The 13,160-nt window shown below is 36.0% G+C and overlaps 2 protein-coding genes across 2 annotated transcripts; one reads left to right on the forward strand and one right to left on the reverse strand.

Annotated features, from left to right (window-relative positions):
* Window positions 1-1,487: 1,487 nt before the first annotated feature.
* LOC127832573 (ADP-ribosylation factor-like protein 6) lies at window positions 1,488-3,112 on the reverse strand. Its single transcript, XM_052358102.1, has one exon. The coding sequence runs from the start codon at window positions 2,835-2,837 to the stop codon at window positions 2,262-2,264; it is 576 nt and encodes a 191-aa protein (XP_052214062.1). The 5' UTR covers window positions 2,838-3,112; the 3' UTR covers window positions 1,488-2,261.
* A 198-nt stretch (window positions 3,113-3,310) lies between these two features.
* Window positions 3,311-10,828, forward strand: LOC127832566 (cyclin-dependent kinase 9-like). The gene is made up of 4 exons (XM_052358092.1): window positions 3,311-3,565; window positions 7,399-7,480; window positions 7,910-8,000; window positions 9,635-10,828. Exons 1-4 carry the CDS (start codon window positions 3,417-3,419, stop codon window positions 10,465-10,467), a joined length of 1,155 nt encoding a protein of 384 aa, XP_052214052.1. The 5' UTR covers window positions 3,311-3,416; the 3' UTR covers window positions 10,468-10,828.
* The last annotated feature ends 2,332 nt before the right edge of the window (window positions 10,829-13,160 follow it).

The following is a 13,160-nucleotide window of genomic DNA, read 5'->3' on the forward strand; positions in this document are numbered from 1 at the left end:
CGTCTGAAACTTTGTCCGGAGCATAACTCCAATCTATTCAATGGATTAACTTTAAACTTAGAATATAAACAGATGGCAAATAGGAGAAGTGCAGTGACCAAGAACCATAACTCTATCTACCTTAGTTTTTGAATTATCTCCCCTTTTATATAACTTTAAAGTAAATGTTTGTCCGGAGAATAACTCTAAATATACTACAGGGATTAATTTATAACTTGAAATATAAACAGATGGCAACTAGGAGAAGTGCAGTGACCAAGAACCACAACACTATCTACCTTAGTTTTTGAATTATCTCCCCTTTTATATGATTTTAAAGTTAATTTTTGTCCGGAGCATAACTCTAAATCTACTGAAGGGATTTACTTGAAACTTGAAATATAAACAGATGGCAGCTAGGAGAAGTGCAGTGATTAAGAACCACAACTCTATCTACCTTATATTTGAATTCTCTCCCCTTTTATATAATTTTAAAGTAAATTTTTGTCCGGAGCATAACTCTTAATCTACTGAAGGGATTTACTTGGAACTTGAAATATAAACAGATGGCAATTAGGAGAAGTGCAGTGACCAAGAACCATAACTCTATCTACCTTAGTTTTTGAATTATCTCCCCTTTTATATAATTTTAAAGTAAATTTTTGTCCGGAGCATAACTCTTAATCTACTGAAGGGATTTACTTGAAACTTGAAATATAAACAGATGGCAAGTAGGAAAAGTGCAGTGACTAAGAACCATAACTCTATCTACCTTAATTTTTGAATTATCTCCCTTTTTATATAACTCTAAAGTAAATTTTGTCCGGAGCATAACTCTAAATCTACTAAAGGGATTTACTTGAAACTTGAAATATAAACAGATGGCAACTTAGAGAAGTGCAGTGACCAAGAACCATTACTCTATCTACCTTAGTTTTTTAATTATCTCCCCTTTTATATAATTTTAAATTAAATTTTTGTACGGAGCATAACTCTAAATCTACTGAAGGGATTTACTTGAAACTTCAAACTTAAACAGATGGCAAGTAGGAGAAGTGCAGTGACTAAGAACCATAACTCTATCTACCTTAGTGTTTGAATTATATCCCTTTATTTAATTTCAAAGTAAATTTTTGTCCGGAGCATAATGAATGATCTCGGACTCCCTTTATTTGTATTTACAAATATTCTACTCTCTAAAACAAATGTTGTCATGCAAGCAAACACATTTCGGCGAGGATTTGGCACTACTGTGACATGCTCTTGTTAGGCTGAAATATTTTTTCATCAGTTTCTCTCCTGAATTCTTTAGAGCATTCAGATTTTAGACATCCCATGAAACCATGCAGCCGTGATGATATATTGGTTGCTCTAACATAAACTAATTCTATTATGCCAGGCTGATATACAGAAATGTGTTGGCACTCCAGTACCAATATATGTATGACATTGTGTTAACAGACATATGTACATCAAGATAAGTGGGATATAAAAAAGAAATGGATATATTCTATTATACAGTTTAATTGAAATTCAACACTTACTAGGAATAATTTCCACAAGAACATCCATAATTATTAACAACCATGCAAGTTACAACATCAACAGGATGCTGGCTGGTCAATGTATTCTACTAATACTCAAAATGATTCATCACAAAGGGAAAAAAGGGTAGATTCATACATTTTTCTAAGTTTATATTTGAATAATTCCAATAATACAGATGGAAAAGTTAAAATCTTTGACATCCAGAAGACCAGACATCTGGTATATAATTTAGGATTCATCACCATAATATACTTATAAGTAGGTCTTTCAAACACCTCTGAGAGTGTGCGAATGTTTTAACAAGAAAGATTTAATGAAACAATTAAGTAATGGCTTTCTTGGGGGTAACCACTCTAATTCAAATCTTGTGCGAGGTTCAGTTCAATTTTACAGCAATGTACTGATTCTATACTTCCCAAATTTACATGATGTAAGCTTTACAAGTAGGATTTCAACCACTGAGTAAAAATTAAATTTAGATATGATTTATGCATGTGCTCGATTCTCAGGTATTGCATTAATTGAAAAATACTAATGTTAAAAAACTAAACCTGTTAAAAGAATGAAGATGACACTTAAGAAGTTATTTTGTGACAAGGCATTAAACAAATTTAATATGATATGTTTTATGTGTAAATGAAAATACATTTTACACTCCGCCACTGTATTTAATATTTATCTAACAAATCAACTTTCCCATCATGATCTAACACTAATGTCAGTTTACATATGGATTATTTTCTCTTCTTGGCGGCTATGCTGCTTTTCAACTGCTCTGTTAGCCACTCTATGCCTTCATGTAAACCTTCACCAGTTAGTCCATTACTAGCACATATATGCCAGGGCTTGTCACGGATATCTTCTAGACCCATTAAACTGGAAACCTTGACACTGGATACTGCATCTCTTAGATCCATCTTGTTGGCAAAGAAGAGAACAGGAACCCGTTTGATTGCAAGTTCTGGATGTTTTATAAGACTGTCCAATTCATCTCGTGCAACCACCATCCGTATCTTGTCACTGCTGTCTACCACAAATATGATGCCTTGGCAATCTCTGTAATACTGCTCCCAGAGCGTACGGTAGCGACCTTGTCCTGACATATCAAAAGCTGTAATAGTCAATGACTTTGATTTGAACTTCTCAACGGAAAAGCCAATAGTGGGTACAATGTCCATAGCACGAGTATCTTCACTCTTTAATTGATTCAGTATGGTTGTTTTACCACTATTGTCTAGCCCAACAACAAGGATGTTTGCCTCTTCGTTTCTGAGGCCAAGAAATTTGGCCAACTTGTCAAGGAATCCCATGTTCACAAATGCCTTGCAGTGTATAGGTTACTAGTGTAAACAAGTTCAGACTTTATGTGATATTTTGAAGTTGAAGATATCAACACATGGTTGTTGATTATGACATATCAGATCATGTAAACAAGAAACGTATACGTTTTTATATTCTTTTTGCCGATTCACAACAACTGCTTTACTGATTTTCGACACAACATTATTAAATATCACAGTTGATTTTGACGTTTACAAAATATTTCCTTAAATAAGGACAAAAACCGTATGATGCCAAATGAAACAATACTACACCCTACTGTACACTTAACTGCGGTTTCACTCCTGTGTTAAGATAATAAAATGGAACACTTTTCTTAAAGAAAATGTATACTTATATTTGTTTTGTGACATGAAGATCGAAGACTTACAAAAGAAGATCTTTATTTGATAATACAGCCTCATTAGACACAATAAGAATTACAACAAATGTGAAGTGTGATATGTAACCTCTACACAAGAATTGGTGACGTAGTATGTGGATCCGGTTATTTCAGAAACGAAAAGATAAAGAACATTCATGTGTGTTCGCTAAAAACCGAATAAAATATGCATGACTCCGAACAATCAACGTCTCATGGCGAGGCAGGAGGTGGACCAATGAGACATCCTTACAAACACGAGGATTTAGACTTTCCTTTTTGTCCGGACTCTCAAAAATACGAAAAACTTGCCAAAATTGGCCAAGGAACTTTTGGGTAATCTGCCAACACTTTCTTTTTATAAAACTAGTAATTACATGTTTATAATAAACCTCCGCTTGAATTGATCGTTTTTGTTGTAAAAATAGTTTCGTAATGTCTATCGTCACATAAACTTTGAATTGTCCGGGAGGTAACAAAAAACAGTAAAAACAGTGCTAACCAGTGCTGTCCACAGGATTTTTTCAGACGCCATGGGTCCGTTAGGGGTGGTTTAGAAGGGCAGCCCCTCTATACGTAAATGTTTGATAAACATTTATTTTTATTTGTTGCGTTATGACTATTCACACAAAAAAAAACAGCTATAAAGTATAAAGTCATTCATAACATCAGTAAAAAGTGTTTTTACCCTTTCAGGCTTTGTTACACATGATCCCTACTCGATCAATTACTCAGTACATCTGTGTCAACCAGACTCAATTACTGCATACTTTCTTTTTTCCCGTCGCTATTCTTTACCCGATTTTTCCCGTCGCTATTCTCAGGGCTCGAGCTAGACTCCAATTTTTGGGAGAAGTCACTTCTCCCTAAGCTCTGGAGAGAGAGAAGTGGGGCAGTTTTAGGGAGAAGTGGATCTTTTGCGATCACCTATGGACCATTGTGAACCATGACCTGTTAATGTGTATGAACTAAAGTAATAAAATCATTCCTTTTAATAAATTTATTACTGACAAAAATATAAGCATAAAAACATAAGAAAATAATGTTGAAAAATCTGTTTTATAAGCACTAATTTATCAGTTCATACATATGACACAAGAACAAAGCATAAAACTCAATATATACATGTATGTTTGAATTTGAGCACTTCAGCTCAGTACAAAAAGCACTTTTTACTAATAGTACAGCTTGCGGACTTTCAAGGACTTCTCAAGATTTATTTCGGGTAAAAATTACAGACAATAGGAAAATCAGCGTCAGTAAAATTGCGACCCCATCAAATTTATTTTCGAGTCTGTGACGCATGAATATTGTTTAACATGTTAATTATATTAAACAAACCCGATATTAAAGTAGATAAAATAGTATAAATACCTAGATTTTTTTTCGCCACATTTAAATCACTCTTTCATAGCCGCGTCCTGCGAAAATGGGTTTTATGCGTTTAGGCCAGTATCTTAAAGTATTATATTCGATATGTGTTCGTGTGTCGTATGAACGAATCTGCACTAAAACTAAATTAAACGGTTGCGATAGACACCTATAAACATAGCATATCATGTTATATGCGCATAATATCACTCCAAGCGTTTCGGCCAGCGTATCTTAAAGTATTATATTCGATATTTCACATTACTGCCCCAGCCCTCTAAGCCGAGAGGAACTGTCTTTTTTTATAAGGATCGGAGTTAGTGTTCGTGTGTCGTATTAACGAATCTGCACTAAAACTAAATTTACATAGTACATGATCAGTTGTCAAACGAAAGTACGCTTGATATTAAATACATTATTTTTCTCTTTCCGGGATATTGTTTTAGTATGTTGATGCTGCATTAACAAATATAAGTGTATATGAAGTGATAACACCAAAAATAAACACCGGTTGCGATAGACACCTATAAACATATATTTTGTGTTAACAGTCCGAGTTCTCGATTCAGAATGATCATGACCAAGATAATGAGTATAAAGATTCGTCATAATTGGGGACATACGTTAATTGTTCGCACTTTTCGTCGGCATCAACTCATCTTTTCCCGTCCTGGACCATTTTAAGCCATCTACTACTCGCGAAAAGCAAGTTTTCACGGTTTGAAAAACGGACAATACGGGCGAGGAGCATAAAATATACATACCTGTCTACCAAGAACAGATACCAATTAATACATAGAGAGCGACATTCTTTTAATCCACATTGTTTTGGGGACATTGAATGCGATAATTGTCATCAATTAAGAAAGTGTCTCGCCTGGTGTCGGCATGGTTTCTATTAGCCGAATGGAGTTTGTAACCCACGCTCTGATTAGTCAGGAGAGAACCCTGCCAAATACCTGTATGACGAGCGCTGTGAATGGTTGCTTATCAATTTTCAATAGGTAATTTACTACGCCGGGGGGGGGGGGGGGGGGGGCGGAGTTTCGTCGATTCGGTCAGTTGATTGACTTCGGCGTGTATTCGGTAATAAACAGAAGCAACTTTGATAGCGCTGCGAATATGATAATTGCCAGATTTTAGGGCGAAGTGGTTATCGCCGGTGCTTTTGATCAGGGCGATTACAGGGAAGCCGCGGCAATATAATCGCCCGAGTCGCCCAGTTGCGTGAGCCCTGATTCTTTACCTGATTATCCCGTAAATTCCATTTTAAAAAGCATTGGTTAATATTGAGGATAAAAGTGCTGAAGAATATCATAAACACAAACATTGGCCTATTTTTTATTTAGTATCAAATAAATTTAAAGGGACTGTCAACCACGACGACGAAGAAAATAAAAGTTGTAAAATACCGTATTTTTTTACAATTATTAGTTTATATTGATAAAATATCAAGACTGGTATATAACATTACTTGAAAAAAGTTGTTAAGTTTTCATAGTTTCAGTATATTTGGTAATAAATTTTACTGGGTATGTCTACCAGGTAACTACTATAGTTAACTATAAATAACGCTAGTAGATTGATCATCATCGTCACGTGGAAAACCCAGGAATGCAAATTGTGCATGTATAGTGAATTGTATATATTTTATATATAAAATGATCAATCTACTTGTGTTTTTTATAGTGTTTATATTGTTATGTCACCTATTTTCGCGATGTACTTTCAATTTCACATCGCACAATTTTATTAACGAATATACTGAAATCATGAACATTTTTCAAGTAATGTAATATACCAGTAGTGAAATTTTAATCAATATAAAAGAAAATACGGTATTTTAGAACTTTTCTTTTTTCGTCATTCGTGGTTGACAGTCCCTTTAAGCATATGTGACTTCGTAAAGATTTGACAAAATAACGTCCAATCAGGACAGGGGTTTTCCCACTTAACATGCGTAAGCGCCTGATGTGCTGGTCCTGATAACATAAAATACACCAACACTAGATGTTGTACATGTCATGATGACATCATAATTTTTGTATGCTTTTTATTGACAAAGAAACACACTATACATGAAGCGCTGTTTATTTAAAGCTAGCATTTATTAAAGTGGCGTTAACAATAAAATTAAGTAGCGTTGTTTGGATTTCAAATTTAAATATGCTCATTTAATAATTCAACAAAACATTTATAGCTGTGTGTAATGAATACAACAATATTTTTTTTAACGTTTAACAAGTAAAATAAATGTTGTGACCATATTATGCATGAAATGCACAGTTTCCACGAGCTCAACAGCCATAAGATCAAGTGTCATTTGAAACACCCTTCTCCCTTCTTCAAATGTCAAGGCCACAAATAAAGGTCAATTTTTTCCATAAACAGTCTAATATTCCTGTCTCAGCTATAACTTTGCAGCATATTAGTGGATATTAATTTTGATGGATTTGAAATTTATGAGAACCATCACAATTCAACATGTGGGTTGTAACACCCGTCTCCCTACCTCAAGTCAAATTTGACCATAAAAAAGCTTTCCCATAAAAAAAAATCATCATAAAAGGTTTCCAAAAAATAAGCCTATTTCTAAATTTATAAATTGCAGCATTTTGTTGAACCCCGCTATCCAGCAATGTAAAAAAGGAACACAAGTAATAACATACGGAAGCCAAAGAAAGATTTGAAATATGTGTGCTATATCATTAATTTGATTACGCAAATGAATCCTCAATGAACTCTAGAAAACATGGGTTTCATTTATTTATAACAAAATGCTTTTTTGCTTATTTAAGGGAAGTATTTAAAGCTAGGGATAGAAAGAGTAGAGCAGTTGTGGCGATGAAGAAAGTTCTGATGGAAAATGAAAAGGAAGGGGTAAGACAGAATACTATATATTATGTTCAGCTTTGTGAATTAAATTAAATTTAAAACAGACCATTTGTTTCTGCGTGAAATTAATAGAACAATTTAACCCAGGGTAAAACAAATGGGTACAATCGGTATTTGAAAATAAAGGAATAATTCTCTTTGATTTTGAGGTCAACCAATCACAGGTAAATGTTGCAAGAAGTTTGTGGCCAGTTTTGGGAAGGAAAACCCCATAGGCCTCTTGCTTTTGAGAATAATAAAATCAAATGTCAAGGTCACAGGGACATATTGAAACGATCTTTTTTTTCATTTTCATACATTCATGGTTTGGCTGCAAGTTCGGGTGGAGGTATATATATTTTTAAACCTTTATGTTCAAGGCATATTTATTTTTTTAACCTTGATGTTGCAAATTAACAAGTTTTCTCTTTTCAGTTTCCAATAACTGCTCTGAGGGAAATCAAGATATTGCAACAATTAAAACACGAGAACGTCGTGAATCTCATTGAGATCTGCAGGACAAAAGGTAAAACATGAGAACGTCGTGAATCTCATTGAGATCTGCAGGACAAAAGGTAAAACATGAGAACGTCGTGAATCTCATTGAGATCTGCAGGACAAAAGGTAAAACATGAGAACGTCGTGAATCTCATTGAGATCTGCAGGACAAAAGGTAAAACATGAGAACGTCGTGAATCTCATTGAGATCTGCAGGACAAAAGGTAAAACATGAGAACTTCGTGAATCTCATTGAGATCTGCAGGACAAAAGGTAAAACATGAGAACGTTGTGAATCTCATTGAGATCTGCAGGACGCAGGTAAAACATGAGAACGTCGTGAATCTCATTGAGATCTGCAGGACAAAAGGTAAAACATGAGAACGTCGTGAATCTCATTGAGATCTGCAGGACAAAAGGTAAAACATGAGAATGTCGTGAATCTCATCGAGATCTGCAGGACAAAAGGTAAAACTATTGGAATGAACCTGTCTTTGAGTTTGAAGGTATAAAGCGTGTAAGTCTGGTTATGTTTGATTGTAGTTGTAATTATAATATATCTTTGATACGGGCCATGCTCTGTGAAAAAGGGGTTTAATCCATGTCTGTAAATTGTTGTCCCAATTAGTCTGTGCAGTCTGCACACAGTGCACAGGCTAATCTGGGACGACACTTTCCGCCTAGATTTGATTTTTGCTAAGAAGAGACTTTCTTAAAACAAAACAATATCATAAAGCAGAAAGTGTCGTCCCTGATAAGCCTGTGCGGACTGCTCAGACTAATCTAGGACGACACTTTACGCACATGCATTAAACCCCCTTTTTCATAGAGCAGGGCCCATATATACAGTTTATTATGCTAGTCAGTTGTTTGAAGTGTATGTTATGAATTAGTCAAATGGCTTGTTTAATAGCAAGTCACAAGACAGATACATCCTCTTAACATGTGCATTAACCTTTTGAAATTTGTTGTAAATATACCATGATGAAGGTGAAATGTCTGTTTCGATCATAATGCAGTATTCTGGATTGTAACTTCATAACTCGTCATGAAATTATATAACTCAAATTGTATGTCATGTTTTGTTTTGTTCATGTATGTCATCATGCAACTGATCTGGAACAAAAGCATTACATTTGTTGGAACTATATATCATGTTTTGCATTTTAATTTAAGAAGAACTTAATTTGCCAATTTTCAAAGTATCTGTTGCTGTTGCATTGGGGATTAGCTGAATTTAACCCTTTCAGTGCTGGAACCGAACTTTGAAGGCCTTTGCAAACAGTTTTGATCCAGATGAGACACCACAGAACGTGGCATCTCATCAGGATCCAAACTGTTTGCTATTCTTAAATCATCTTTGAAAAAAAATCAAAGAAAATGCTAATTTTAGAAATTCAGCAGACAACATTTTAGCAGATGACAAATTTCCCAGCATGCAAAGGGTTATGCATTTTAGTTTTCATGCCCCCAGCATATACAGTCCCTGAGAAACATAATTATTGTGATTGGTATGTATGTTCGTTCTTTAGTGAGTCCCAGATTAAACCAAAATTACATATTTCGTATAACAACAATAATGCTTCTTACAAAACTTTTATATTTAAATGAATGATAAATAAATACAATCAAACCACCTTTAGACTATTATTGTTTGTTTAGCTACCCCGTACAACAGATTCAAGAGCACTTTCTACCTGATCTTTGAATTCTGTGAGCACGATCTGGCTGGCCTTCTCAGCAATGCCAATGTCATGTTTTCCCTGGGCGAGATCAAACGTGTCATGCAGCAGCTTCTCAACGGACTCTACTACATCCATCACAACAAGATCCTGCACAGGGACATGAAGGCCGCGAATATACTCATAACCAAGGGCGGGGTGTTAAAAATGGCCGACTTCGGACTTGCTCGAGCATTAAGCCACATCTCGAAGTACACAAACAGGGTAGTAACGTTGTGGTATCGACCTCCTGAACTTCTTCTTGGTGAAAGGAACTACGGTCCACCGATTGACATCTGGGGAGCCGGATGCATCATGGCTGAGATGTGGACGCGGTCACCCATAATGCAGGGCAAGACGGAGCAGCATCAGCTGCAGCTGATAAGCCAGCTGTGCGGTTCCATCAAGCCCGACGTGTGGCCGGGTTGTGAAAAATTAGAGATGTACAATAAACTGGAAATACCTGATGGCCATAAGCGCAAGGTTAAAGAGCGGTTAAAACCCTACGTGAAAGATCAGTATGCCTTGGATCTACTGGACAAGCTGCTATGCCTTGATCCATCTAAGCGTATTGACTCGGACTCAGCTTTGGATCACGCGTTTTTCTGGGAGGACCCGCCACCACAAGACTTGAGCCGAATGTTGGCGCAGCACTCAACCTCCATGTTTGAGTATCTGGCGCCACCGCGCCGACCCCAGGCCCGGCCCCAGGTCGGTGGTGCGCAGGCTCGGCCTGCCCAGAACATGGACCAGCATTTTGAAAGAGTCTTTTGACTCACTCCTAGTACTTGCAGTTTTTTGTGTCGGTTGTTTATGAATTGTTTACAATTGTGTCAGGTTCTCTAGGTAAGAATACATGAGTAATCCGTATGACTGTAACAGCAATGCAGATAAATTCTGTACACATTTGTTGCAACTTAAAGGACATGTTGTGATGGTTGTTGGTAAATTTTTTACAACTGTGTAATGATGCTCAAGGTAAGAATATTTTGTTCTGTTGCAAGGAGGAGGTTACATAATTCTGTATTGACAATTGTTATGAGTAATACTAGCATATAAGCAGTTATTTACTTAATGCATCTATTCCAGTAAACTGGAATTATTGTTCGATAACTAAATAAAAATTTAATCAGAATTTTTTGGAGTTAAAATGAGAACTGTGTTCATCACACCTCCATAATCCGTGTTGCTGATTGGTGAAATTACAATAAGAGTTAGCGTAAAGTTGATATTAACCATTAAAGATTGCAAATACAGTACATTGTGGGTTACATGTAGAGATCGGTAATCTCTGAATTGCATACGATTTTCATGGATTGTCACATGTTTGTGGACAGATAAAAAAATGTTCAATGGTGAAACTTTAAATGACCTTTTGCTCATTTTATTTGATCCTCTGATCACAAACTGCAAAAGCAACATGGGACTAAATGGTTTATTTGCATCACTGTTGTTTATAGTCACAGAAATACTTGCCAAAGTGGTATTATATACCTGAAGTGTGATATTTATAAAGTGATGTACTGTAACTTCATAAAATCGATTTTAAAGTTAACACAAAATAACGACTATCATGGACTATATTCGTGTATTAATTAATTGTTTAAGGTATGATGTTTTAAGTTAAAATCACTAAAGAAATTACTAGTAAACAAAAAAGCCAAGCATTTGCTATTAGTTTACATTTTGTATGAAATGTTATGAAGAAATTTCATCGTTCAACAATCAGTAGTTTGTAATAGAGCTGAACAAATAAATTGTGTTTAGCGGACTTTAGTGGTGTGCTACTCAAGAGTGGCACCCCCCCCCCCTCCCCCAAAACTGAAACATGATCTAGCAGGAGTAACAGCACACACTTATTTTTGGAAACAAAATCCCATTGCAATGGAACATGCTGTCTCGAACCTGTTTCAATAAAATTAAAATCTAATTTCAATTGCATAAATACTTGTCAGATTGTGCAAAAATAGGCAAATTTAGCGAAGTTTCACCTAAGGCTTTCGTTCACGCAACGGCAACAGGGAATGTAGCTAACAGTATCCTAGTCTGGCGATTAGTTTCCACGTTCACACATCCCACATGTTTCGCTTGAACTTGAAATACCAGCTCTTTACGGATAAGAGAAATACGAACACAATCATTATTACCACGGCAATTGATGATGGATCTTTGGATATCACCATTACCATAGACTTATGCATAACATAAACGCAGTCAACGCTGCTGACGTCATGATGTGGATAAGGGAAAGCTTGTTTAACCGCCGTCATTTTGGATGGCGGTAACACAGTCGTTGCCGGCTTCATCATTATATAGATAAGACAAAGGCGGTCATCGCAATTACCATCGTCTTATGAATACTATAAAGGCGGTCATCTCTATTGTCAACTGTATATGATTAAGGATAACGCGGTCATACCCGTTGTCATCTGTGTGTGATTAAGGTTAACGCGGTAATCCCCGCTGTCATCTGTATATGATTAAGGTTAACGCGTTAATAAACTGATTTTTAAGGTTAACGCGGTAATCCCCGTAGGCCCAGTGTTAAGGCCTTAGGCGCTCCAGGGTGCTAATCCCCGTTGTCATCGCACGGGTAGCGCTGTCATCACTGCTGTTCTCGTTATATAGATAATGAATTCGCAAATATATTCATTGTCTTCGTGATATGAACAGGGGTCATCGCCATAACCTCCAGCTAAGGGGAACGCGACCATGCCAATTATCGTTATAAGGGTAAGGGAACGCTGTCAGCTCCGTTGTCATCTTTACATGGAAAAGGGAAAAGCTATGTCATCGTCGTATGGATCAGGGAATCTGTATTATCACTGTCATTTAGATAAGGGATACAAGAGATATGCGCCGTACCATCGTGATATGAATATGGGGGCACGTAAAACTATATTACCAACGTAATAAGGGAAAGGCGGACATCGCGTTTGTCATCCTTAAGAAGAAAACGCGGGTATCTCCATTGCTAGATGGAACATGGAAAGCAGAGATCTATATTTTCAGTGTTATGTGTAGAAGTAAAATGCGTCTATCGCTATAGCAATCGTGGAAGCTATAAGAGAATTACAGGTTGCCATAGTGATACGTAAACGCACATGTCGTCATACATAACCATCGTTACAGTGATAATGAGTTTTTTGCATCAACGTTTACTGTACATTGTGACATTGCTAAAGAACGCGTGTATTTACATATTACGTGTTTGACAAAAAAAACTTGGGTACTCAAATTGTTATCCGTGCGTAACAAAAATAGATTTCGTTTTGTGACAGACAGACAGACAGATTTTTTATTCAAGACTTATACGAAGTACATCGGCTATATATATACAATCGCACATATATATTGTCACGTGATTTTATACAAAAAATAAATAAGCAGAACAAATATGTTAGATACACACAAAAACCACAGAGAGCAAAACTCGTGGTTTTTAAAATAAGATTGTTACAAATGCA

The sequence above is a fragment of the Dreissena polymorpha genome, chromosome 5 (genome assembly GCF_020536995.1).
Source record: "Dreissena polymorpha isolate Duluth1 chromosome 5, UMN_Dpol_1.0, whole genome shotgun sequence".
Taxonomy (NCBI): domain Eukaryota; kingdom Metazoa; phylum Mollusca; class Bivalvia; order Myida; family Dreissenidae; genus Dreissena; species Dreissena polymorpha.